General features: G+C 52.9%; 1 protein-coding gene across 1 annotated transcript; it reads right to left on the bottom strand.

Moving 5' to 3' along the window:
• Nucleotides 1-349: 349 nt before the first annotated feature.
• On the bottom strand, nucleotides 350-26625 carry Irs2 (insulin receptor substrate 2). The gene is made up of 2 exons (XM_045145531.1): nucleotides 22611-26625; nucleotides 350-2702 (listed from the first exon to the last, which is right to left on the bottom strand). The coding sequence occupies exons 1-2, from the start codon at nucleotides 26623-26625 to the stop codon at nucleotides 2698-2700; spliced, it is 4020 nt and encodes a 1339-aa protein (XP_045001466.1). The 3' UTR covers nucleotides 350-2697.
• Between the last annotated feature and the right edge of the window lie 232 nt (nucleotides 26626-26857).

Here is a 26857-nt window from a genome sequence, read left to right as displayed (position 1 = left end):
ATGGAGCATCTCAAACAGCACCTGATACTGCAGGAACCAGAGCTCTAGGTTTTGTATAATCTAGTACCCCTCCCCATACATGCGCTTTCATTAAGCTGTGGGGTTTGAGGGCCTTTCTCGGACAAAACAGCAATTTGGGAGGGTCTTTTTTTATGTGTATGTGTGGTGTATGCACGTGCGTGTGCTGAGAAGACACCCTGTGCACTCACTGTGGTGCCCTGACTAAATTAAAAAGGCATTAGAACATTTTTAGGATCTCAACTTAACTCACTAACTCTCAAACCACAGGAGTAAATTGGCTTTGTGTTAAAGTCTGAATTCATGCAGAAAAGAAATCCACAAGGGTGTATTCATTTCATAAATAATGTATTTTATTTTATTGCATATGGCTATTAAGGAGGGCATCCACGGTCGATACAGACTAAATACAGCACGCTACTCTAGGCCAGTTGACTCATGTCTCCAGCAGCGTCACGTTGACCCTATATACAGCGTGCGCAGCGGAAGACAGAGCGGGGGAGGGGAAGTCTCCTGTCATAACACAATAGCAAGAAATATATTTAACATCTCGATATCCAGAAACAATACGTACCCAAAAGAAAACACTGTTTAATAACTGTTAAAGTTTATATAGCAAAAAAATATTTTAAATTTAAGGTTAAGTCAGGCAAAATGTACAAAGACCCAATATACACCGTGAGGTGGTAGCAAACATAGCATTTATACATTTTGGTTCCATTCTGTAAACTAAATTAAAAATGTAAGTATTGCATATGCCTTCCTTTTCTCTTGAAATGCACAGGATGAGGAGAACTTAGTGCAGCATCGACTTCTGTTTGCTTGTTTCCACTGCGGACGGGACATAAGCCACCTGCAGCCTGTCGCGGCCGCTCCAAGCACACGGGTGTGTGACAGCTGCCTTGGCCCGTGGGTGTCAGCAGGCTCCTCGTTCTGTCCTGCTGGACCTGGGCAGTCAGAGAGCAAACACACCCACCCCTTCCTAGTCCCGACAGTTCCTAGAATCTCAGCAGATCTTATACATCTTAATAACCCTATCACACAGGGAAACAGACCTTCCAGCTAACACGGCACGGCCTATGCACTGCTGTGACGTGGAACTTGACAAAAGTAAAACCTTACAACTGCGCAGGGGGATCAATTTACATTCAGTTTTGTCTTGCGGTACAATCTTCTGCTCTAGAGCTCAGCACGGAAGCAGGAAGACAGTTGCATTGACGTTAAATATATTTTTAAGACATTGAAATTTTTGGTCTTCCTCTAAAAAGCCTCATTTTATTAATGCATTATTCTATAGTGATATATATCTATATATTTATATATTTTTTTTCTCAAAAAAAAAAAGAAAAGCCCAAAAATAAACCAACTGACAACTCACATCTCCAAGAATTAGTGTGGCCTCCACAGGACGATGGGGAGACAGGCACTGGGGGTTGGGGGAGAAGGCGGGGCCTCCAGCCAGGTGTTGGGGGCAGCAAGCGGATGGACGGACGTCCTGCTGGCTGGCGAGCAAGCTCAGCAGTGCTAGGTGACGCCTGCGACAGATGCCACAACACTGACACTTTCAGAACACTGAAAACAAAACCAGGGTAGTCTTGTCAAGAATGGTTGTTGATTTTTTGTTTGTTTTTTTGACAATGTCACGTACCACAGGAGATGGGTTGACTTTTCCATCAACAGCTCAAGGGCTGGAATGCCTTTTAAAATTTCTCTCTCTCTCTCTCTGCCCCGAGCAGCCTTATTGGCCAACACAATGGCATTACGTCAAAGGTAATACATTTTAAAAATGAGATCAGCCAAGCCCATCCCAGCCTTGAACTGCAACATGCTGACTTGAGTTTTTGGTTCTCAGAGTCAGAACAGCAGAGACACCCCCCCCCCAGCTCCGCCCAAGCTCGTGGATAGGAGAAAAGGCTTTTGCGATCTCAAGTACCTACGTGAACATCTACACAGAGAAGAGACCGCACAGGCCATGAAAGGTACCAAGAGAGCGCCGCCCTGCCACCCCCGCCCAGTACAGCTGACGGCGCCTCACAAGCAGGTGGCTTCCGTGGCGTGGAGTCGTCGTCAGCAGTCATCTACCTGTCTCGGCTAGAAGTCCAAGTTCAGACCTCACTTCCATGGCGGAACGGCAGTCCCACGCTGGGCTCTGGGCGTAAGTCAACGTGGCAGGTCCTTCACCAGGAACCCACGTCTCTGTCGACGTGAGCTTGGCGGAGACAGAAGTCCGCATGTGCGACCTTGGGGTGGGTTCCCGGAGGTCCCCCGAAACCCCGCCATGCAATCCGGCTTCACCATGAACTGAGGTAGGACTGTGGTAGTTTTGAGCGTAAGCCAGTAAATACCAGATCTGACCACTTTCCCGGGTGTTACAGCATCTCCTAGCATACTGAGGCATCAATCTACTTTGATAAAATGAAAGGGAAAAATGAAGATGGCCAGGATTTAAGAAGGCCAATGAAAATACCCAATGTGCTGGAGAGTAACTCCTACAGCTCATTTAGTTACCAAAGAAAACTAAACGCGGCACGAACAGCGCGATGATGACGGATGCCCCACGCAGGAGCGGGCGAGAGGCACTTGCCTCGTTGGTTCCTCGTCTAACACAGTAACAGAAAGTTGAGTTGTTCAGGTCCCAGAGGAAAGTGTGAAGTCACAGCAACGGAGCCAGGCAGGGCTTCACTCTGAAAGAGAGCAGAGAACTCGTCAGAGCCAGGGTCACATCAAACTTTGCAAAAGGTCAACAACCCTAGATCGGCCCGCAGGGTCCCCTGAATCAAGAAGCTTTGGGACCCCAGTGCTTATCAGGCCGCTTTCTAGACAAAAGACGTACAGGCAACCTCAGCTGGCTGTCCTGGAGATGGGAGGGCAGTGATCGGGTCCACTCTGAACTGTGTGCACAATGTAAAAAAAAAAAAAAAAAGCTTGCATGCTTTGCAAATTACTCTCACCTTACTGATTCTGCAGAAGTGAATCACAGCAAGCAAGCTAGAAAGGTATGCCCTGTCCACTCCTCTGCCCCTGGGAGACTGCCAATTACATTGTCCTTCCTTATCTTAAATGTATGCAAGAGTCCTCAGCAGTGGAAGTGCCTCTCCAGGTGAGCCCATCTTCCCTGGGGCAGAAGTGAACCTCTCACGGAGCCAGGGACAGGAGGAAGCCACCAAACTGCGGCCCTTCTGGGCAAAGGGACCAGTTGCCATCAAGCACTTCACTTCCAACACCTCACATACATTCTTACACATGTTGCTTATCAAGAGACAGCACAACCCGGACAATTTTGCCATTTCTCGTCATGGTGCTTTTTTATGAAAGTCCCTTCAAGTTTTCTGGCTTTTTAACCAGACCAATGTACTGCGCCTTGCCCTCACAGGACAGCGACGCAGTCACACACATGCAAGCTGTGTTCACCACTCCTGCTGCAATGTCCAATACACTGCACAAAATATGCAGACTTGAACCACACACAACCCCGCTCCCGCTTTACTTTTCCATGTGAATTCTTTTTCTCTCCCATCTTGAATTTGGAAGGTCAACCCAGCAAAAGAGAACCTTCTAGCGTGCCTTGAATCCAGGAGGAAACTCTGGGACAGCCTGAGAAGATGGTGCCCTATCAGGGTGTGAGGCGCATGCTTTTCTCCTTGGCTGAAAACTCCCCGCGAGGTGACACTTGCAGGCTGTGCCTTTTTTTTTTTTAATTTTATTTATTTATTTATTTGAGAGCGACAGACACAGAGAGAAAGACAGATAGAGGGAGAGAGAGAGAATGGGCGCGCCAGGGCCTCCAGCCTCTGCAAACGAACTCCAGACGCGTGCGCCCCCTTGTGCATCTGGCTAACGTGGGACCTGGGGAACCGAGCCTCGAACCGGGGTCCTTAGGCTTCACAGGCAAGCGCTTAACCGCTAAGCCATCTCTCCAGCCCCAGGCTGTGCTTTTAACTCTCAAAAATCTTTGTATTCTTTACGAAATCAGCAGGGAAAACAATGTTCCACCAGTGAAACTTGCGAAGGCTCTGTGCTCCTGCCGTTTCTTTCACCGCCGCACCACTGACCGCCATCCCAAGGGATCACCGTGGTGTCTAATTTCTTGGATCCCTTAAAATGCAGAAGTCTGCTCAATGGACTCACACTAAAATGGCTTTGCATTTTCTCACTTCCCCAAGTCCCAAGGCCATCCCAAAGCAGGGAGACTCTAATTCACCTACAGAAAGAGTTCAGACAAGTTTACTGTTTTTACCCAAAGACTGGGGCAACAAAGCTGGGCTGTCTCATGAGCCCCGTGTCATGTCGTCACAGCAGCGGAGGTGGGTTAATTACTGATGGAAAAATTACTTCCCCTGTTCACCGGTCTCTTCGGGGGCACTCTCCGGTTACTGTACCGAGGAGAAACCCAATCCCAACCTGAGGCCTTCGTGAATACTCATCAAGTCACTGTGAAGCGTGATAATTCTCAAAACTTCCATCCTTAAGAATTAGCATCTCGCAAGGAAAGCCCGGAACAGCAGATAAGATGACATTCACTCACGCTTGGTTTCCCCAGGTCGGCCAAGTTTCTCTCTGAGCTCCACACTGGAGGGAGCAGGGTCCCTTCCACGACCGGGCAGATGGGTGGCTCGGCGTGGAGCACATGTGCGCTGACACAGCAAGGCCTGACGGGAAGGAGACCAGACCCACGGGGCTATCCGCTCTGAGACAGACGTGTGCACAGCACTTACTGGTCCACCACATGACCTCTCCTACACAGGCGATTCTTAGAAAAAGGCGGCCAGAGACAGAAGCAGGCAGCGTCCCCCACCACCCACCTTCCCTTCTTCCAGGGTAAGCAGGTGGTAACAGCCATGCTGGGCACACAGGCTGGCCTAGCAGAGCCAGGAGAGCACCAGCCTGGGGAGGGGATGTGCAGGAGGCCAGGCAGCACACAGATGCCAAAGATGGGGGGACATGACCCTGGGGAGGCAATCACCTAGCACAGGCCTTGACTTGTCTTAGTGACACACCAAACCACTGGATGGCACAGACATCTGCGAAGGGCCCTTCAGAGAGGCACATGTCTGCAGTCATCAGTCAAAACAAGCAGCGACAACAGAGATCTTAGTAAGAGTCGCTCCGTGACAGGTGGCGCACCTTCCGCTATCAGTGGTGACAAGTGACATTCCTATGTGGGATGTGGCCCCATGGGCCAGTAACCCCAACTTTCCCCTCCCCTTAGAAGAGCAGTAAGAATAAAAATGAACTTACCACCTCCAAAGACTGTGGGAGGGAGGGAGGGAGGGCTTACAAAAAAGAAACCACTACTGAAATAAGGAGAAGACTTCCCTGGTACAAGGGACCACGTACCACAATGCTCAACAGCCTGTTTACGTGGGGAAGGTCAGTCAGCGTCCAGCCCAGCATGTGTGGACACGAACGTGGCGCACGGCACGGGCATCCCAGCAGCTTTGGAGGCTCCATACCTTCAACAGCCTCGCTGCCAAGTCACTTTCTCATTACAGTTTCTCACGAGAACTGTGTTTGTACACAGCTGACTTCAAGGTCGTGTTTCAGTGGTCAGGACCCTGTGCACACACCTGGGTCGTGCTTAAGTCTGCTCTGGAATGCCCTGGCTCTCTCCACAGAGCCTGGCTTAGCTTGTCTCCCCCCTAATCCCCCCCCCCATGCAGTGCCCCAGGGGCTCTGGCTCCATGAGTAGTAAGTCAAGATCCCTCAGCCTTTTTAGGGCTCTGAATTAATTACCAGTGCTAGGATCACTGACTGATTTGCATGACAAAACAAAACCATGTATTTCTTAGCAAATCTGATGAAGAAAGAAATAAGCCCTCTCTGAGTTCACCCATCTTTTAGACCTGTCTCAGTGTCCAGTTTTGGCTTTTTATTTAAACACAGAACTAGGAAAGGAAATAAACTTTTCAGTGGGAGGAGAAATTCCTAGAAAAAATAAGCCCGATAACTTAGTATCTCCTTACCTTACTAAAAGCAAACTAAGAATATAAAAAAAAAAAAGTAAGGCTGGGTGTGATAAGTAAACCAGAGATTCTAGGAAAAACGGTTAAAGTTTCTTCTAAATTGGAAAAAAAAAAAAAATCTCTTGCCAAGAAAACATGGACGAACAAACTCCCAGTGACACTAAGAGACAGCAGTTGCCAAGCTGCTTATGAGAGAGGGGAGACTTTCTGCATGAACTCACGCTTCCTCTGCCAATTAAAACCCTTTTGTTTTGGATGCTTGTTATTAAAGAATTTCCCTAACATCAAGTTGTAACTTGCTAATGACACAGCCTGAGAGATGAGACCATCTCATCTACTCACAAGGCTGCGGTGAAAAGAACCCACCCTCTCTCTCCCTGCTGCCTGCTCCTGCGTGGAAAAGAGGCTGCTTCTTTGTGGGGACGGCCATGAAGGGCCTCACTTCCAACCTCCTCCACGCGCACGGGGGCCTGCGCCCCAGCCTCAGTCTCTGCGGGTTTTACACACTGATGTGTGGATGGCTTCCTTCTGGATTTGTCTGTGACATGCACATCATGTGAGCTGTTCTTCCACGGGGAGAATCCTCCTGCCCATGCGCCTACTGGGGGGGGGGGATCCCTTACCACATAAGCGCAGGTGTTTCCTCCTGCTGGCGCAGATCCTGGGGGACCCTTCTCTCAAAGCAGAATATGCCCGCCCTAGGGTTATCAACCAGAGGCCAAAGCAACGATGACCAAGATCTCCCAGATAGGGGACATGGAGTGTTGGGGAGAAGAGTGGTCTCCTGGCCAACTAACTCCTCCTCCTAAACATTCCCCAAAGTTCCCTCTGGGCACCATGAGAGCTTGGGCGGGACTCCAGCAAGAGTAAGAGTGTGAGAAACGTCCACCACCTATAGCTTAAAATTGTACCCACAGCTCTTTATTGTTCTATTTCGTAATGAATATTGCTATGGACATTTGAAGGTTACAATATGTGCTGGGATACATTTACACTGTAGAAAAGTTGACAGGGTGAAATGGATTAACCTAGTTACATTCCATCACCTCCCCTAGTTACGTGTCTGTGGCAAGAACAATTAAAACCTAAATGCAGCCAAGTAACCCATCAGTCCTCCAGACCTGATGCCATGCGTCCTCTCCCCATCCGTTCATCCCCTCCCACCCGAGGGTGACCACTTTCAGTCCCGCTCTCTTTACTGGTGGCCTTTTTTACTTTGTGTGTAAGATTATGCAATATTGCTTTCATCGGCTCTTCACAGGACCTTCCTCAAAGAACACTGAACACCGCCCTAGCATTTGATCTTACCTAATAGCTAATACTAGATGACGTATGCATGTCACTGGCATTCAAGACGTTTGTGGGCCCCTTCATCGGGCTAGCATGAACTTAAAATAAAATAAAATAAACACCCAGGGCTTATGTTATTGCTCATAGTCAGAAAAGCTAAACACAGTTTTCTAGAGAAAAGCCAACCTGAGACAGACTGACACCCAGGAAAACGGAAATCCTTTCCTATCTCACACGAGAACGATGTTCTAAGGCAGAGGGCAGTGTAAGACAGTAGCATCAGCCCTGGACAGGTGCCCATTTCTGCAAATAAAGTTTTATTGAAACAAAGCCATATGCACTCATGTACACAAGGCTACTTCCACTCCAAGCAGAGCTGGGTAGCTATGGCAATGAAGCTGCAGACCTTTACTCTCTGACCCTTCATGGGGAAGTTTGCTAATCCTTCAAAGGCCAGGAACCCTGCAATGTTTACTGAAGAAGCTCATGAGAAGATGGTAGTTCTAGAAAAACAGAATGATGTAGTTTCCATCTGCATGTTACTGAGACTAACCGATACCTGTGGGACATTATCTGCAAGCTTGCGCATGTCAGAAACACAATACTATCTACTCAAGGCATGCAGTATTCTTACAGACCCCACTGACAGCGAAGAGGTCACAAAGTCATGTATGAAGCCAGCATATGTTCAGAGTTAGTCTCCCTTACCAACAATTCTCACCTTGGTTTTTTAATGCACAGTACCAAAGCGCAGTACATCTGATTGTTACTGGGCAGATGCTAAATTATTATTGTCCACTAAACAAAAGGAAATTTCTAACATCAGATCTGCAGTTCCTCCTTGGTCCAACTCGCCCTCTCTCTAGTCATTTGGGAATGTGACTGTAAACACTATGCTTCTTCCTAAGGAGAGCATCCGGGACAAGAATATGGATTAGGGAGGGAATTACCATGGGATATTTTTTATAATCATGGAAAATGCTAATAAAAATTAAAAAAATAAAAAAGAATATGGATTAAAATTACAAGTGGCCTATTAACAATTCCAGTCTTTTCTCAGAATTGGTGCATTTTTGTATGTATCATTATGTTTTATATACACCAGAAAAATGCTTACATCTGAATTTATAAAACCTTTTATTTTTCCAGCCAAATTAAGGAAATGTGGAGTAAGTATTCAAAACAGATCCATGACCAAATGGTCTGAATTTACATATCATTTCAACTGCGTCTTTCTTTCCTTCAAACACTAACCAAGTTGGTGTGAACATTCCCTGGCAGTAACAGTGCTACAGCTCTCTCTCTTCCCAGAAAGGACAGAAGTCCAAATCCTACCTGAGTACGTACCCCTCCTCAGACTGTAAGGCCTAACCTACAAGGTGAAGCCCCAGCTTGAGAGCTCAGAAGTTCAATCTTCCTTGTCAACCGGATAGGAGTAAGGCTCACCAAGGAAACGCACACCTGAGTATGTAATGAGGGTGTTACTAGAAAGGCTCAGCTCCTGGGTTCAGAGTTGCCCTGAATGTGGATGGCACCTTTCCACGGGCAGGGGTCCTGGACTGAATACAGAGGGAAAGCCAGTACCAGGTTTCGAATCTGCTTCCTGACCAAGGGTGCGATGGGACCAGCCACTTCCATGCCTTTCCCATAGGGACGGACTAACCCTTAAACTGCGAGCCTTCATGAAGCCACCTGGTCAGGTACTGTCACAGCAACAAGGCGAGGAACTAACACAGGAACTGCGTGCAGGCACAGGGTCCCAGGCACAGTGGTCACAACAACCAGAATGAGACTCGAGTCTGGACTGTAGACCCACGGCCAACAGCAGCCAGGTGGCCAGGCACTTGTCTTGTAAAGCTGGGGGCATTTTCCGTCCTCCTCTGAAGTACCCAGGGGTGGAGGGGGCACAGTGAACCCTTCAAGGCAGAGTCTGTTCCACACGGACACTCTTGTAAGCAAGACACACACAGACGCGAGGCTCACACATCCAGAAGCCCATTCTGCAGCCATGACTCACGCTCTGCGGTTGGACGCCTTCGCTTCCCAGAGCACCTTCGGCGGCCCAGGCATGCAACCGCATGTTCTGTTTCGAACTACAAAGACTTCTTCGGACCCAGTGGCCCTGCCTGACAAGGAAAAGATGCCTCCCTCCCTCCGGCTGCTGCCGATGCCACGGCAGCAGAGCACATGGACACACCTGCTGTCACCGCTCCAGCCGCCTAACCTGCAGACAACAGCAATGTCCCGCCGCAGACAACCCTCTGTTGAACTGGATGTGAGTGGCGAGGCAGAACTGCAGGGGAGGGGCCTCCGAGCCCCTCGGAGCTATCCAGTCCAGAGTGCCTTGGCTCTCCTGGTCCCCTGGCACCCAGGATAGGAGAGAACACCCAGTGAAGTGGAGACTGTGTCCACGGGCTCAGGCTAAGCCATCACAGCCCACACGTCACGCTGGGCTCCGGTTGGTTCGGATGGGGAATGGGGCCACGCTTTAGTGTTACCTGGCTTATTAGAATGGCACGCAAGTGCTGGCTAGCACACCAATATGCCTACACAGAGTGCACGCATAACCGAAAGCAACAGTTACCCAGATCTTCACAGGAAGAAATACAGTTCTGTTGTACGGCCTCAACGTGATGAGACTGAACATGCAGAGACGGAGATGGCAGCCCGGCATCCACGCACCCTTCTTTACTCTTGAGTTTTTCCTCCGTGCAGCTCCAACCTGTGGACACCTAAATTCACCCACCTCGGTTCTGCTCACCCAACTTCGCATGACACAAGGGAGCTCAATCTGTGCCCAAGCTGCATGTTATCACCTCATATGCCCTTTCAGCTAAATGCCAACATGGAACATACTTCAGGAAGGCCAATGAAGCCAGGGCAGAGCCTCTACCATCAGGATTCCATGGACATTTTGAGACACCTGGGTCAGGCCCATGGCCAGGGTTCCTGGAACAAGGGGTGAAGAACTGGGGAGGAGGTGGTGGGCAGAGCCAACTCTCTTGGAGGGTCAGTAGCTACTAGACTCAAGAGTGAGGGTGAGCCACCTGCTCCTGTCACTTAGACCTGAGGACAGAGGCTAGAGACTTACAGGTCAGCCACAGGCTGGCTCCCAACCAGATGGACATGCTGAGAAGGCCTGACCTATACCATCTGGATGCTGCCCTATGAACACAGCTTATGTTGTCCCAAGTCTGTTTATCAAAGTGGTGTGCAAGCGAGATGTGAAATGAGGTCTTTCCTTCCCCCTTGGTAGTTGAAGGGAACATTGCGGGGCTGGGGCAGCCCACGTGCTGTGCCATGAGTGTGTCTCTTCAGGGACACTTCACTCAAGAAGTTCATCTGGGGCTGGAGAGATGGCTTAGCGGTTAAGCGCTTGCCTGTGAAGCCTAAGGACCCCGGTTCGAGGCTCGGTTCCCCAGGTCCCACGTTAGCCAGATGCACAAGGGGGCGCACACATCTGGAGTTCGTTTGCAGAGGCTGGAAGCCCTGGCGCGCCCATTCTCTCTCTCTCCCTCTATCTGTCTTTCTCTCTGTGTCTGTCGCTCTCAAATAAATTAAAAAAAAAAAGAAGTTCATCTGATCACAGAGATTCTACCAAGTCCATACTTTTGTGGGACTCAGTGCACAGCAATCATGGGAAGTGACAGCTTCCTCAGCCTCCCTTGGATAGTAGCAGCCATGTTGCAACTTTGACCTGCGCTGCACTGACGGGGACGCAGGGAAAACATCTGAGGAGGAGGTCTCCTCTCCCATCCAGACAGCCTCTCTTAAGGCATTTCCTGTACTGTACCTCCCTAAATGTAGCTTAGAACAAGGGGACACACTAAGCCCAAGTTTAAAGGAAGCCCCTATGCACCAGCCAGCTTTTCAAACCAAGGCCAGAAAGACCCCAGGCTCCCTGCCGCCAGCCTCCACGCTGAGCTGTACAGGAAGCCGGGAACACGACGACACACCGGCGCCCAGCGCGCTGCTTTCTGTCAGTCACTGCAATCTGCACCCTAGGGAATGAGTGTAATCAGTCTCCTCACAGGGAAGGTGCCTGGGGAGAGAGCAGGCAGCCTGCAGACTGTCAAGGAAGAGGGGCCGACACAAAAATCAGGGAGTGATAGGTCTCCCCAAAACAAGCTCTGACCCTAGGAATGATTCCTCCAGCAGCCTGAGCCCACCCACTGTGAACACACCAGTGACAAGAACTGGGCCTGCGGGAAGGGCAGTGGGGTGGAGACCCACTTTTGCTAAGGGGCTATGCAAACAGGAGTCCTTACCATAAAACCAGCTCTTTGCTAACTGAACACCTGACGTTCAGTTCATGATTTCTCTTGCGGTCTCCCGCTGGTTTCCTCAACCTCAGACATGTCCGTGTCATTACCTAATTATTTCATCCTGTTTCTGATAAAGGAATTTTGGAATGGACCAGACCCCACCCAGGGCAACCACGTCACTATGGAAACAGATGTCACCAGGCTCAACCTGGCCTGGCCATGCTCGCCTCCCCTTGTCCCTCTCTCCCTGGCAGCTCCTGCAGCTGGGGGCAGAGCAGGGAATCTTCTGCGCTGGGGTCTCTGCACCATGCCTGTCCCCAGCACATCGGCTGAAGGGCTCAGGCACTGCCCTCTGGCTCTCATGTCTCTGCTTTATATTCCCAAATCTGCCATCCTCTAACACAGTCTTGTCCTCAACACGCCGCCACGCGAAGCTTAGTCCTGTGTTTCCAAAGGGGATCGCTAACAATGCTTTCTCGTTTTCCGCCTTCAGCTAGAAAAACATTTACTTTCAGTCTATATTTTAATATTGTTTAAATGTGTGGAATGTGATAAAGTCGTCCACCTGTAACTACTGTCACCTGTAGAAGGGAAAAATGTTAAAAACTAAAAATTTAGTGAAATTTAAAAAGAAAGGGGTGACTAGGAAGATGGCCCAGTGGACCCCCCATTTGCCAGGTGAGTGTGAGGACTGTGGTTTGGATCCCTAACACCCACCCACCTGGTTAGAAAGCGGAGGCGGAGACAGGCTCCCCAGGACAAGCTGGCTAGCCAGACTAGCTGAACCAACGTGCTCGTGCTCTGGGAAATAAGGAGCTCTGCTCCTCCTCAGTAAATAAAGAGCATTGAGGAAGATCCCAGAAATCAACCTCTGGCCTCTACACACACACACACACACACAGAGAGAGAGAGAGGAAGCAGAAGTGCATGCATCCTTATGCATACAAGCATCCACACAGACACATACAAACTTTTCTGCTAACAGCCTCTCCAGTTCCCAGCTTTTCTCCCTTCTCAAACAGTCTACAACTAAAGTTGAGCCTCCTTCACCCTTCTTTCCTTTTTCTGGAAAAAGAAATCTATAAATGATGGCACAAGGTAACCACTACAGGAAACGTACTCATGTCTGACTGACCTAAGAGGCCTGGAGGAGCCCTGCTGGGGCTGTGGTCTGGGCGCAGGATGCCGGGAAGAGGGGGCTGGATGAGACACCACACACGATTTTTGGATAGCCGGGCTACCTACAACGCTCAGAGGCGTGTATGAGAAACATTCCTGTTGCAAATTTACCTGACACCAATCCTGACGCATAAAATTTTACAAAAACTATGATTCCATGAAAAGTGTATGGGTAATTTATAGAAAATCTACCAATGGTGGCCTGCATGCTTGCACAAGGAACATGCAATATACTACCCAAAGAGTTCCGCTTGAGGCTGTCCTCTGGTCTCCACATGCACACAACAGTGCCTATCCAAAGACGATGCACCCAAGATACCCTGACGTGGCCACTGGACCCTTCCTCATGGACAGGATGAAGTCCGGGAAGCTCAGGAGCCTACGCTTTGCACAGAGCAGCAGTCTGAGCATCTCTACTTGTGGCTGCTTTACACCAAAACAAGTTTCTCAGCCCACTAATCCACATCGTGGTCAATCCTGCTCACTTGCTGTTGCCAGAGCATGGCAGCCAATGGTTTTAAGATTTAATGTCACCTCAGCAAGCTCTCCCAACCAGCGCAACCAAACTCCTGAACAGAGACAGCCGGGGCTGGGAGTGGCCTCACGCAGGGGACAGGCAGGACCGGGTGGCTTCTCACACAACAAAGCAGGGGTCCTGTAACCACTGACTGCAGCATCTACGACCACTGGCTTCCCGGGGCACAGCCTTGATTCCCAGGGGTCTCCACAGTAAAGTCCTCTGGGTTCATGAGGCAGACTCCCTTCACAGCACACCAGGAGCTTAGGCGCCTTGGTTTTTACAGTAACTCGGTAATAAAAGCACGTGGAAAGTACTTCTGAATAGTATTCCCTTCTCCCTTGGGCCCCCAAAGGAACTAAGAACAGGGTGGACGCCTAGCGTCTCTCCCATCACATTATTTAGGCCTCCTTTACTTGGGCTCAGTTTCTTGCTGACTCGGCCTACTTGACCTATCTCAGCCCCCTTGGAGGCTGAAGGCACCGAGATAAGTCTCCAGCCCAAACTGCAGTCACCTTGGATTCCAGGAACTGCAGAGCCCCACAGGACTGGCACGGCCCCTCCCCACCCTACCGCAGGAGGGCAGTCATCTCATCTAGTCACATCAAGCAATATGGACTTCTTCTGACTGCCTTGCAGAGCCTTGAGATAATGAGGGGCTGGACCGCACCCACACAGGGCCTGCTTGCTTCTGCACATCTCCTCCCCTGCCCCAATTCTTGCCCTGTTCCAACCGCAAGCTCCCGCAAGGCCCGAGGTGAACTGGGGAAGTGGGAGGTCACCGGACCCCTTCATCTGCTCTCTCCTCAATGTATCGACTGATTACGCCTTCCTCTCTGCTTGGGCCAGCACTAGTCTCTTCAACTGGCATGGACGGGTGGTAGCACCTTGCCTATTAGGACGGCCATAGCCCATGCATTTGCCTGAACTCCAGTTATAACCCATAACAGTGTGACAACTCTGAACCTGCAGCAGCTGCCTTCGTCCGGGTTTGTTTGTCCTGTGGGAGTCTCCCACCTTCAGTGGCTCTGGGCAGCAATGCGGATGGCTCCTTGCACACGCTGCTCGTGGTGGCAGGCGCCCTGGGGCTGCCATCTGCCAGGGAGGAGGAGGAACTCTCTTCCGGGATGCAGAGGGGACCGCAGCCAATGTCAACAAAAACAACCAGCCAGGCACTAGGTCTGCGCACAGCTCCACTGGCCAGCTAACGTTTCTGAAGCTATTGTGGGTCTGAATGACTCTTATGTCCCTAGGAAGGGGGAAGGTCATGTCCAATTAGATTTGCACAAACCCAGTTCCATGATACCCCCGCCCAGCTAAAAAATGAGGTGGGCTGGGCGAAGCTCAGCTGGTACAGTGTTTGTCTTGCAATCATCAGATGACGCTGACTTCTACCCCCATAACCCACGTGAAATAAAGGCAGTGCTGATTGTGCATTTTTGTAATCTAGGCACTGAGAAGGCGGGGTCAGATCCCTAGGACTTGCTGGCTGGCCAGTCTACCCTAACTGCTGAGCTCTGGGCCAGTGAGAGACCCTGAACAAAACAAAAACCTAGAAGTGGACACTGAACCAAACCCGAGGTTACTCCCTGACCACCCCCCCCAACATCTCACACACCTACAAATACGCATGCACACACATACACACATTTAAAATGGAGCAAAGCCCCTTAAAGACAGCAAAATCCTGGCGGAACACTTGGCCCAGCAGCAGCTGATTAGCTACTTACTGGTCCTTCAGCAAATTCTAAATTGGTAAGTTTCCAAATAACTTACCATTAACTGGGTTAATGACTCATTTCTCTGGAAGCTATTAATGGACTCATTGACAATGAGGAGTGTGTGACGGTCCACATACAGGCCAACGTAACACCACGGCTGAGAACAGTGACCCCCCCCCGCCAGCCTGTGCCATCCCAGGTGAGCAGGGCTGAGTCTGTGCACAATGAGCAAAATGCCCTTCAGTGTTGCCGGACAGCCTTGCCCTTCAGAGCCGAAACAGCCGCACAAGACTGCTTTGTAGTAAGTGTGCGATCGTACACACTCCTGACCCTCTCTGGGCCTCTCAGGGGCACCCTTCGCAGGCAAGGGGAGCACATCTTCTCGCATGTAAGGCACCCTTCCTGCCAGGCACCTTCCTCTCTCTGGCTCAGACTTCCAGGAAACCTTTTTGTCTCTGCATCAGAACTTTCTAGAAACCCTTCCCAATGAGAGGGCCGGCACACTGCTGGGGAAAGTTAGTAACAAAGGTTAGGAGACCCACCCGAGGTGGGTCATCCTCTGGACGGCCCACGTTCTTCATACGATCTCCTAAAAACTCGCCCTTAATGAAACTTGACCTGGAATAATGTGCCAGCCCCCACAGCTTCTGTTTTCACAACCTTAAAATAAGTAACATGCAGTATGTCAGTGGTTCCCAGCTCTCTGTCCTCAGATGCCCTTGTTTTTCTCCTCGTTGCCCATAGCGAGCAGGAGCAATGTGCTTGGACGGGATATCATACCAAATTCATATTCTGAGCATGTTACTGCATCTCAAAAACAGCCAGAGGAATCAAAATGTCCACTCAGGAGGCCGCGCGAGGTCCAGGAAGCAAGATTTCACAGAATTTGATCCACTGCCAACCTGACTGTCAGACTGAAACCCACTTACAAAACAAGGCGCTCGGAAAGTAACAGCACCTTCTAAGTTCTTCAAACTGGCAAGAATAAGACTGGCTTTAAAAAGTCCAGCCGGGCGTGGTGGTGCACACTTTTAATCCTAGCACTTGAGAGGCAGAGGTAGAAGGATCGCTGAGAGTGTGAGGGCACCCTGAGACTACACAGTAAATACCTGGTCAGCCTGGGCTAGAGTGAGACCCTACCTCAAAAAATCAAAAAATCCAGAGGGCTGTCCATCTCCATTCTTCTTTTTTTAACTGCTCCCCCATCTATCTTGGTTTCGTAATGTGAGGAGGAAAACGAAGGGGAGATTAACTCATTACATGCGATTAAGACAACAAAATGTTAGGTGGTAATTTCCTGAGGAGGGCCCAAGTGGAGTCTTAAATGTTATCCCAAGCAGACAATGTATGAGCCCAGAAACCTATGCTAAGGACCCAAGAGCCCAACATCACCTTCCCCTTGTTTTTTTGTTTTTTTTTTTTAATTTATTTATTTGAGAGCGACAGACACTGAGAGAAAGACAGATAGAGGGAGAGAGAATGGGCATGCCAGGGCTTCCAGCCTCTGCAAACGAACTCCAGACGCGTGCGCCCCCTTGTGCATCTGGCTAACGTGGGACCTGGGGAACCGAGCCTTGAACCGGGGTCCTTAGGCTTCACAGGCAAGCGCTTAACCGCTAAGCCATCTCTCCAGCCCCACCTTCCCCTTTGACTGTGACCCTGGGCAGGTCTTTCTTAGCTTCAAGTTCCTTCATACTTCAAAATGGGGATTAAGAATTGAGTTTACCTACATCATAGGACTCTGGCAATGTTGCACAACATTATATGTATAACGACATTATACATATAAAGAAGTCTTAACACTATAAAGAAAAGGCTTCTTTAAATTCTTCTGTCTTATGAAATTCTCTTTCAATACTCAGTAGACTAACAGTGACATTTTTTAATTATACTCATCTTCAATAGAATACTTTCAAAATCATTATCTGCCTACCAAGTTTCAGGACTGCTACTAATACAACCCAGTTCCCAAAAGATGGCCTGAGTTCTAAGTCCATGCAGTGGGTAAACTACTGTGCCACATTAATAAACATTGAACACTACGCACTGGGACCATACAGAAAGCATGACTCACTCACCATGAATAAATGGATCTTAAGGCAACAATTAAAGTCATACACTATAACAAGCTATGTACTGCACTTAAGCTTTGGTGAAAAACCTCAAACAATATCCTGTGATAATTCACTTGGCATTTGCACCAATTCTGTATAGATTAAGAGATTAAGAGGTTACCATGCAAAGTTTTAATTTTATCAGAAACACATTAGTATTTGAGTTTCAACTATGAAGAAAAAGACTATCTCATGACTCTTAGACTATGACTGGATGAAACAATATGGAGCCACAACCATGTATCCACACATCTACACATCAGTCTAAATATTTCTGGAAGGACTCCTTAACATAAATACTGAATGATCTAATTCACGTAATCATTTACCTTTAAGCTATACTGTGGATGCAAACATTTGACCACGTATTCCAAAGAGCGTTAAGAAAATGAAGGAAAGTTTAAAGATACATTTACTATCTATTTTGAGTCTGGAAGAAATCATAATTTTTTTTTCCTAAATATTTCATTATTATTTATTTGAGTGAGAGAGAGAGAGAAAAAGAAAGAAGGAAGAAAGGAGGGAGGGAGGGAGGGAGGGAAAGGAAGGAAGGAAGGAAGGAAGGAAGGAAGGAAGGAAGGAAGGAAGGAAGGAAGGAAGGGGTGCACCAGGGCCTCCAGCCACTGAAAATGAACTCCAGATGCTTGTGCCCCCTTGTGCATCTGGCTTACGTGGGTCCTGGAGAATCAAACCAGGGTCCTTAGGCTTCGCAAACAACAAGTGCCTTAACCGCTAAGCCATCTCTCCGGTCCAGAGACCACCATTATTAAGTGGACTGTTTTTACTTCTGGCCCAACTCTGTCAGCAATTTGGTACAAGTTCAATCAAGGAATGGAACGTCAGGCCCAGGAGCGTCTGGCACGGTCTGTGCGCTCTGGTGTGGTGCTTGCTCCTCTCTCCCATGTGTCTGTTCTCTCAACCCACACTCAACATAAGCTTGTAAAAGCTCCTGAAAGACACCCAACCACCTGTGGACAGCACTGACCCCAGCACTTCCTTATGAAGGCCCGGGTCACCACCACCACCCTCCCCAAATGACCTGAGTCACCCCTGTGACCAGCACATTCAACCCACATACAATTAACAGAGCACTCACATTTGGATAGCATTATTTTCCCAGAGTCCATGGCTGGTATGTAGCATAACCTTTGCAAACTGGCCACTTGTGTATGAAAATGGCAACACGAGAGAAAATATTATCGAAATGGCCACACGAAATCACCTTGCCTTCTTGTCCAGAAACATACATGACTCGTGCCCGGCAGAGAAACTACAGAGACTGGCACCCCTACCAAGACCCTCGGGGCAGGGCTGGCTGCGGACTGAGGCTGGGGCCCGTCTCCCCACTCAGTTCACGGCGCTGCTCACTCCTCTTTCCCAAGGCAGATAAAAGAGCGAAGTTACGCTTTCCAGCTCTGTCCTACCCAAACAAAACAAAACACAAAACAAAAAACCCTGTCCACTTGCCAGAGCTGATAGCCAGCTGCCTAGCTCCTAGAATCCCGTTTCTAGAGAAAATGCATTAGTGGAAATCTCAACAGAAAAGCCTTTATGCCCATGCAGGTAGTAAAACTCAAAGTTCTTTTCTTCCCCAAAGAGCTCCAGTGTGACACTGACCCAGCTAAGAAAGTAAACGCTGCGGATTGCAATTCCTCCTTGGGGTAAGAAACAGAAGAGTGGAACTGTTTCCTACCCAGCTCTGACCGCAGAACAGCACCTTACTCAATTCAACAGTGCAGGGGTGACCTCTGGCCCTGGGATCCAGTGGACCAGCGGGGTCCTCAAAGGCTGGCTAACTCAACAACTGCAGTTTCAGGACTCTGCTGCTCTGTGAGCGCTTTCTGAATTAAGAGCAGACATTTTTATTTTTTTAAAAAAATGTATATTCTCATTACATATATTCTTATCTTGTCAACAGCTCTTAATACCCGAACAAGGCACAGGAGGAACGAAAAGTGCGCTTTGAAGACAGGTCACCAATCAGACCTGTTTTCCTTAACTGTGCGGCTGTGTAATCTGAAGCCCTGCTTCTGTTACTTTTGAAATTTCTCTCAGAACAAATCTTTTCTTGTGTTTTGCTGGGACTGGAGATGGAGCCCAGGTCCTCTTACCTGCAAAACACTCCCCAGCCCTTTTTCAATCTTACAGAAGGGGGAGGGGCTCTTGAACCCAGCCTGGAGAAGCCACCAAGCAGGGAAGGTGAGAGTCTAGCAGGCAGGTTCTATTGAGCTTTTTGTTTTTTATGTTGTTTTTGGATTTTTCTACTTAAGACGATTCGTTTACCAAAGCATCTTTCCTTCACACACTCAGCATGACAACAGAATTGTCACATTTACTAGTCTTTGTCTGCATGGACTTAAGATAATGCTGTATTTATGCCTCCTTTGCCTCCCAGTGGCCTTGACGCAAGAGTTCGGGAAGGCCTGGAATCACTTCATTCCTCAAGAAGCAGAGTTAAGTGGCTGGCCCAGAAAGTCACAAGCAACTCCACGAACTTAGCAACCAGAGCCCTGGCTTCCTGGCTCCTCCCCGGGCTTCCTCCTCCAAGCACGACTTCTGAAAAGGCCTCTTTCAATAAAGGAAGCAGTGCCGAGCCACGTGACTTTCATTCACTAAAACCCGTGTGTGTTTTCCTTAGCACCTAGGCTGCTCTTCCCGCAGGGAGGCGGGAGTCACCCTGCACAGCGGAGGGTCCCCACGGCGCCTGGGGACAAGAGGCAGCGCCCCACCAGCGCGGCAGGCCACAGAAGGGGGGGGGTCTGAACCCGGCTGTGCTGAAAATGCTCACAATGCCCTGTTCCATGGCTTCCAAAACCAGTCTTTTCTAGATGTAAACCATGAGCTCCCAGATCCTCTGGAAACACCTCCTTACCGCACAGCCTTTCGGAGATATGAGTGGACAGTCCCTAGATCAAACAAAATCTAAACACAGATGCTTTCTATGGCAGCATGTCTAATAAGCTGTTGACATCCATATGAAACCAACCTTGGAAGAAAACTCCCACCAGAGAGCAAAACTAATATAGCCTTTTGGTGAATACACCAACCTGTACCTAACGCAAAAATAGGTAAGGTTCAGTGTAAGAAGTAGTTTTAAAACTCAGTAAGCCCAAACGTGTTATTTCCAACTCTCAAATAACAGACTGGTCAGAGCTTTCTACACACAGACACACCCATACGCACACCTGGCATGCACTAGCTTTTGCACTTGGCCGTGTTCAGCAAAGCCTTACCCCCACGTTCCAATGCAGCACACCCCACAAACGACCCCAACTCACTCTGCCTGCGTGGTGACTGGTGAGCTGTGGCATCGTGGGATGTGAGCCGTGGAGGCAGAGCAGAGCCACCAAGCAGTGCATCTCGCCCTCACAGAACACGCCTCCAGTCTGACCCCGGTGAGCAGCTCTCTCACAGGACACGACCCACTGTGAACTCTATCTACCAACACTGCGCACAACTTTCTACCTGCACGCAAACTACGCGGGCTCCTTCCTCGGACTGAGCTCCGAGGGCCTGCTTGCCTCCCATTCTTTTCTTCTCTGCTCAAGTCAATTTGCTGGAAATCCATATGCCCTTAGTGCCCCTCCCCCCTCGCTTTCCACAAGTGGCTTTTGACATCAAGAACGAACTGGATTTATCCTTTTTTGCTTAAAAAATAGCCCTTTTCTTTTTTTTAAGGAAGTGATCTAGCATAACACCCGCAGAAAACTTGGAAAAAGCACAACCTCCTTCCTATCTGCATGGACACCACAGCTCGTAAAAGCCCTCTGTGGGCTTCCTATTCGTGGATCCCAGAGGCTGAAAGGCATTTTATCCCAGTGGGAAACTTTAAGCAAGACCAGCTTGCCCAGGTGTTTGCAGAAATTCACCTCCTGCCACCCTAAACTGCTCTGCACTGTGAAGCTGCCCACTTACCCTTTCGGAATGTAGGTGTGGACCAGCCCGGGGTCCTGCTGCAGGAGAGCCTGACCTTACCTCAACCCTGCAGGCTCACTGGCCCTGGACTCACCCAAGGCTAAGCAGTGCGGATGTGAGTGCGCGTGCATCTTCCTCACTCAGTTCCATCCTCCTTCCGCTGTGTAGACATCCGCCCCGACGCCCTGACCCTCCAGAAACCCTGTGCTGTTTAAGTGAAATCCTGGCAGAGGGACCTTCAGCTCAGAATCACCCCGTAAGAGGCACATCTGACAACTAACTACCAGTTGATTTCACCAGATGCTGGAAGGCAATACTGAAAATTCACTCATTTTACAGTTTTAATAAATAAAAAAAAAAAGGAAATCGCTTTTCCTCTAGTACCCCCGCCAAAACAGGGTATTCACCCCACAGCTGTGTTTTTACATCATGTGAGCTAAAGCAGTCCATGAATACTATAAAACATTAAAGAGCATTCAAGTGGGCCGATTCCTTCAAGAACAAAAGGCATATGGGTCCCCTTCTTACTCCCACCATCACCAATGGCCCACACGACACAAGTGGCTACTATTTGCTGGGTGGTTCCCAGTGGGAATTGCAACCTCCTAAGGAAACAGGCAAGAAAATAACATCCCAACAGAGCCTCCGGCCCCCTCGCACCCCGCTCACAGCCTAAGACCACACAGAGGCCGGGCCAGCTGTCCAGCAAGCGCGTCTCGGGGCTCATGGATATTTGATGAGACGGAGAACAGGCCCGGGCACCCTTGCGCCCTACTGTTCTTGAAAAGGCCTGTACTTCAGCCTCAGTCTTGGGGTGGTTGTTTTAAAAGGCTATGATTTGTAAGCCTGCACTCTCACTTCTCCTGGGCGGCTGAGAAACAAAACACCCGTGCCTGGGCTCACCCAGTCCACGGCAGCCTTCCATAGTCCTGGATTTCTCAAATCCCCCCAGACCAGGTGTCCATCACTTGGCATCCACTTGAGGGACTGGGCAATTCTGGCCAGGCCACAGACCTGCAGCACCTGGGGGCTGACCTGCCCAGGGTCGGCAGGCAGGAAGCCCTGCAGGCGACTAGACTCACGTGGGGTGAGGCCAATTAAGCAAAGCTACCATTTTACTCCTTAGGATTATTATGGTGCCTCAACGGCCAGGCTCTCTCGCCTATGATGGTAACTGCTTCCAGGAGCAGCAGCCACCCAAACACACTCACTTCCTGAGGGACTCTCCAGTCTGTTGTTCCTGTAGCCTGGCAACAGAAACCTGGTGGCTGAAACATCCAGTTCCTTAAGGACACCCCCAACCGTGCAGGCCTAGCCCGGCCATGCTGCCCATCATGCCTCTGGGGTGTCCACTGAGCCAATGGATGGCAAGAGGTGGATAGGCCTAAACCAAGGTCCAAGTCTCCCTCCACGGGGCAGACATCAATTCCCTCGGAAAGCCAAAGCAGTATTCCTGACCAACCCTTGGGGAAGTGGGGAGGCGAGAACATGGCAACCGCGGGTGAGAGCCAACCGCAGCCAGCAGGTTGACATCTGGGCTCAAGGAAGCACTGGGCAAGGGGTTAAAGGCAGCCAGCCAGCGGCTACCCCCACCCGCACCGCTCAGCCTCAAGGTCAAAGGGCCTCACCTTTCACCACAGTGGCCTCCTTCAAGTGATGGGACAAGAAGTCGATGCTGGCGTAGGTGCTGGCAGAGGGCAAGGTGCCAGCGCCGGGGCCTCCACACACCCCTCCGCTGCCGCTGCCTCCCACGGCGCCGAGCAGGCCCCCCAGGCTACGGGCCCGGCCCCAGGAGCTCTTGTCCCCCGACTGCGGATGCTGCGGTGGAGGCTCGTCGCGCACGTCGATGGCGATGTAGTTGAGGCCGTTCTGGAAGCCGGCCGAGGTCTCCCTGCGCATGGGAGACACGCTGCCTCCAGGACAGCCCACCAGGGCCCCAGCCTGCGCGGGGGCCCACAGGCGCGCCGGCGCGGGCTGCGGCACGGCCAGCGAGGGCTGGGCCTGTCCCGGGCCCAGGGGCGGCTCATCGCCTCCTCCGAGGATGCCGGCGCCGCTGCCATCGCTGCTTTTCCTGAGAGAGACGTTTTCCACCGAGGCCGAGTTGTGGCGCTTGGGGTTGTGCGCAAAGGATGGGGACACAGGGGTGACCGTGGTGGTGGAGGAAAAGGTCTCCGAGCTGTGGCGGCGGCGGCCCCCCTGCGGGTCGGCACGGATGACCTTGGCTCCCCGGTGGGGGTCAGGAGGCACGTTGGCCTGCAAGAAGGCCTCGACGCCGGACACCTGATCCATGAGGCTCAGCCTCTTCAAGCCAGACGTGGGGCTGGTCACTCGGGCGCCTTCCGGCTTTGGGGGAGCCGCGATGGGCTGCGGCGGGGTGGCGGCCACGCCAAAGGCCATCTCGGTGTAGTCACCAGTGTCCCCCGGCTCGGAGGACTTCGAGGAAGCAGCACTGGGGTCCTGTGCGGCGGCAGCAGCGGAGGCTGGCGGCAGGCGGTACAGCTCGCCCGGGGCGGGCGGCAGAGACACCTGCAGGAGCAGAGAGGGGGACGTGGAAGGACGTGGGGGCAGTGGTGGGCATGGAGAGGCGGCCTCGGGAGACAGGAGGCCATCCATGGGGCATCCCGGGTCCCCGCCGCGGGTGCCAGGCTTAGGGGACTTGGGAGAGCTGAAGTCCAGGTTCATGTAGTCAGAGAGCGGAGAGCGCTGCCTGCTGTCGCTGCTGGTGCCCGGCGTGCCCGAGCCCAGCGACGACGCCGGACTACTGGCCGAGAGCAGCGAGGATGAAGAGGCTGTCGAGGCCAGCAGCGGAGGAGCAGGCGGCGACAGGCGGGCGCCCCCTTCGCCGAATTCAATGTTGATGTACTCGCCGGGGCTCGTGGGCTCGGAGGGCAGAGGGTACTCGCGCGTGTTGGGCAAGGTCTGCAGGCCCTCGAGGGACAGGCGCGTGGGCCTCACTGCCCGACAGCGCTGGCTCAGGAAGCCCTCCGGGCGGCCACCGACACCACCACTCGGCCTCATGGGCGAAGGCACTGCGGGGTGGTGAGGCTGAGTATGGCCACCCCCACCTGCCCCAAAGCTGCCAGCCAACTGGGAGGTGCCCGGAGTGGCCGGTGGTGGCTCCAACCTCTCCTCTTCCAGAATCCGCCCCACGGGGGAGCTCATGAGCACATACTGGTCACTGTCCCCGCCGCAGTGGTAGGGAGCCTTGTAGGAGCGAGGCAGAGAGCTGTAGCAGAAGCCGCTGGGGACACCTCTGAGGCCTTCCCCGCCACCGGGCGAGGCGGTGGGCAGGAAGTCGGGCGGGCTTCCCGCAGCGCGCGCCTCGCTAGGGGACATGTTGAGGTGCTCCCCGTTGGGAAGCAGCTTTGGGTCCGCACTCTCCACGGACAGCTTGGAGCCACACCACATGCGCATGTAGCCGCTGTCCTCGGGGGAACTCTCCGCCGGAGAGCCGGTCTTGTAGCTGGCCCTGTTCACTGGATAGGTCCTGCCCGACCCAGGTGCGGGTGCTGGCACTGCTGCCCCGGAGGGTGGCAAGGCTGCGGCGGCGGCAGCTCTGGGGTGCAGGATCTGCTTGGGGGCGGAGACGCTGGTGGGGCTCATGGGCATGTAGTTGTCACTCTTGGAGCTACTGCTCCCACCGCTCAGGAGGGCCGCGCCGGGGGTCATGGGCATGTAGCCATCATCTGCCCCCAGGTTACTGCTGGAGCTCCTGTGGGAGCCAATCTCAATGTCCCCGTAGTCCTCTGGATAGGGGTGGTAGGCCATTTTGGGAGAGGACGCCGGGAAGGGTGGGCAGAGGCGGCCCGAGCTGCCAGAGAAGGTGGCCCGCATCAGGGTGTACTCATCCAGAGACACGGACGAGGGCTGGGGCACCGGCCGCTGCCGGGCAGGCGTGGTCAGGGAGTAAGTCCTCTTCCTCAGCCCCCGGTCCAGGTCCTGGGCTCCATCTCCAGAGACCCTGCGATAGGGACGACCACAGTGGCTCAGGGGCCTGTCCATAGTCATGTACCCGTACAGGTCGCCCCCGCTGCCGTCCCTGGCCGGAGGGGTCTCGGCAATGGACTCCGGCGTGTTGCTTCGGCGGCTGCAGCAGGCTCTCAGGTCACCTGGGCTGGAGCCATACTCGTCCAGGGACATGAAGCCCGGGTCGCTAGGGGAGCCCGAGGCAGAGGCGCTGCCGCTGGAGGGGCGCTGGCCTGGGGGATGATGCAACGGGTGAGGCAGGTGCGGATGAGGGCCAGGGGGCAGCGGATACGAGCCCGAGCCGTGCCCGCTGCTGGACGACAGGCTACCTGGGCTGGTGGCTGCCGGGGGCGAGTGCGCCACGGGCATGGACATGGATCGGCTGTGATGCAGCGCTCCCCCTGCCGGAGGCAGCGCCGCTTTGCTCGCGCGGGCGCCGCAGCCACCGCTCAGAGTGTGGGAGCGGCTCAGGGGCGCGCGCACCGGCCCGGGACTCAGGGGGCTGCCGGCCACCGACACGGGCCTGCCGCCGCCCGCCGCCCCGGTCCCGGTGGCAGCCGCCGCGGCCCCGTCGCCCTCGCTGGCCGTGCGGACCCGGCACGAGCTGCACTTGGCGGCCGGCGGGGTGGCGGCCAGGCTATCGGTGCGCGAACGGCGCACCAGGCCCGTTTGGCTCGGGGGTAGATTGACCAGGTGGTGATGCCGGCGCGCGCCCGGGACGCTGATGGGGTGCGTGGCCGAGGAGCCCGAGGACTGGCTCTTGCTGCGCGGCCGGAACTCGAAGAGCTCCTTGAGAGCCTTCATGGCCTCCAGGATGGTCTCGTGGATGTTCTGCGCCACGACCGAGTCGTCGGCCTGCATCCACAGCTCTCCAGGGCCCGTGACGGCCGAGCGGCCCACCTCGATGAAGAAGAAGCTGTCCGAGTGTCCGCAGCGGCGGATGTTCATGAGCTGCAGCGTGACCGACGGCTGCTCGCAGTTGAGCTTCACGAAGCCGATGGTGCGCGCGGACAGACACAGCCGGTATACGCCCGTCAGGTTCTTGCTCTGGCCCAGGCCCTTGGGCTTCAGGTTCACCTGCCACACCTCGCGGTAGGCGGCCGTGGCGGGGGCCACGAGTCCGTAGCTGTCATCGGCGTTGGCGCCGGCCGAGCCGCCCAGGGCGCCGGGCAGGGAGGAGCTGCCGGAGCCGGCGGAGGAGGCCGAGGTGGCCGGGGAGGCGTCCCCGGCGCGGCCCTCGCTGAGCAGGTCGGTGAGCGCGCGGTACCAGCCCTCCTGCTCCAGCTCGTTCTCGGCCGCCACGGCGAAGTACTCGTCCTTGGTGTAGAGGGCGATCAGGTACTTGTGCTTGGCGTCGGCGCGCTTGCTGATGTTCAGGCAGCAGTCGAGCGCGATCACCCGCTTCGGGGCGCCGGCCTTGCTCCTCCACTTCTTCTCGCTCTCGTAGTACTCGAGCCGCGGAGGCTGCGGAGGGGCCGCCGGCCCCCCGCCCGCCGCCGTCGCCTCGTCGCCCGCCGCGCCGGGGCCGCGCAGCACGAAGAAGCGCTTGTGGCCGTGCTTCTGCTTGCGCAGGTAGCCGCACTTGCGCACGCCGTGGTGGTTGTTGTTGTTGTTGTTGAGGTTCGGGCCGTCGCCGCCCGCCGGCGCGGGGCCCCCGGGCAACGGCGGACTCGCCATCGCGGGCGCTCTCAGAGCCAGGGCGCGCGCAAGGCCGCAGCGAGCGGGGCGGAGGGGCGCGGGCGGGGGCGGCTCCCCGCCACCCGTCGCCCGGCCCGAAAGCGCGACCCTCTCCGGGAACTGGGGTGCGGAGGGAAGGCTCCGAGCAGGCCCGCCCGGCTCGGCGGCGGTGCGGGTCCCGAGGATGCCCGGTGCGCGCGGTGGCCGCTCCTCCCCCTCCCGCCCTCGGCCC

This window comes from Jaculus jaculus, chromosome 3 (assembly GCF_020740685.1).
Source record: "Jaculus jaculus isolate mJacJac1 chromosome 3, mJacJac1.mat.Y.cur, whole genome shotgun sequence".
In the NCBI taxonomy this organism is placed as follows: Eukaryota; Metazoa; Chordata; class Mammalia; order Rodentia; family Dipodidae; genus Jaculus; species Jaculus jaculus.
This window is presented reverse-complemented; position numbering and strand designations above follow the sequence as displayed.

Coding starts and splice junctions, on each gene's coding strand:
- Irs2 (XM_045145531.1), bottom strand. CDS start 26,625: ATGGCGAGTCCGCCGTTGCCCGGGGGCCCCGCGCCGGCGGGCGGCGAC.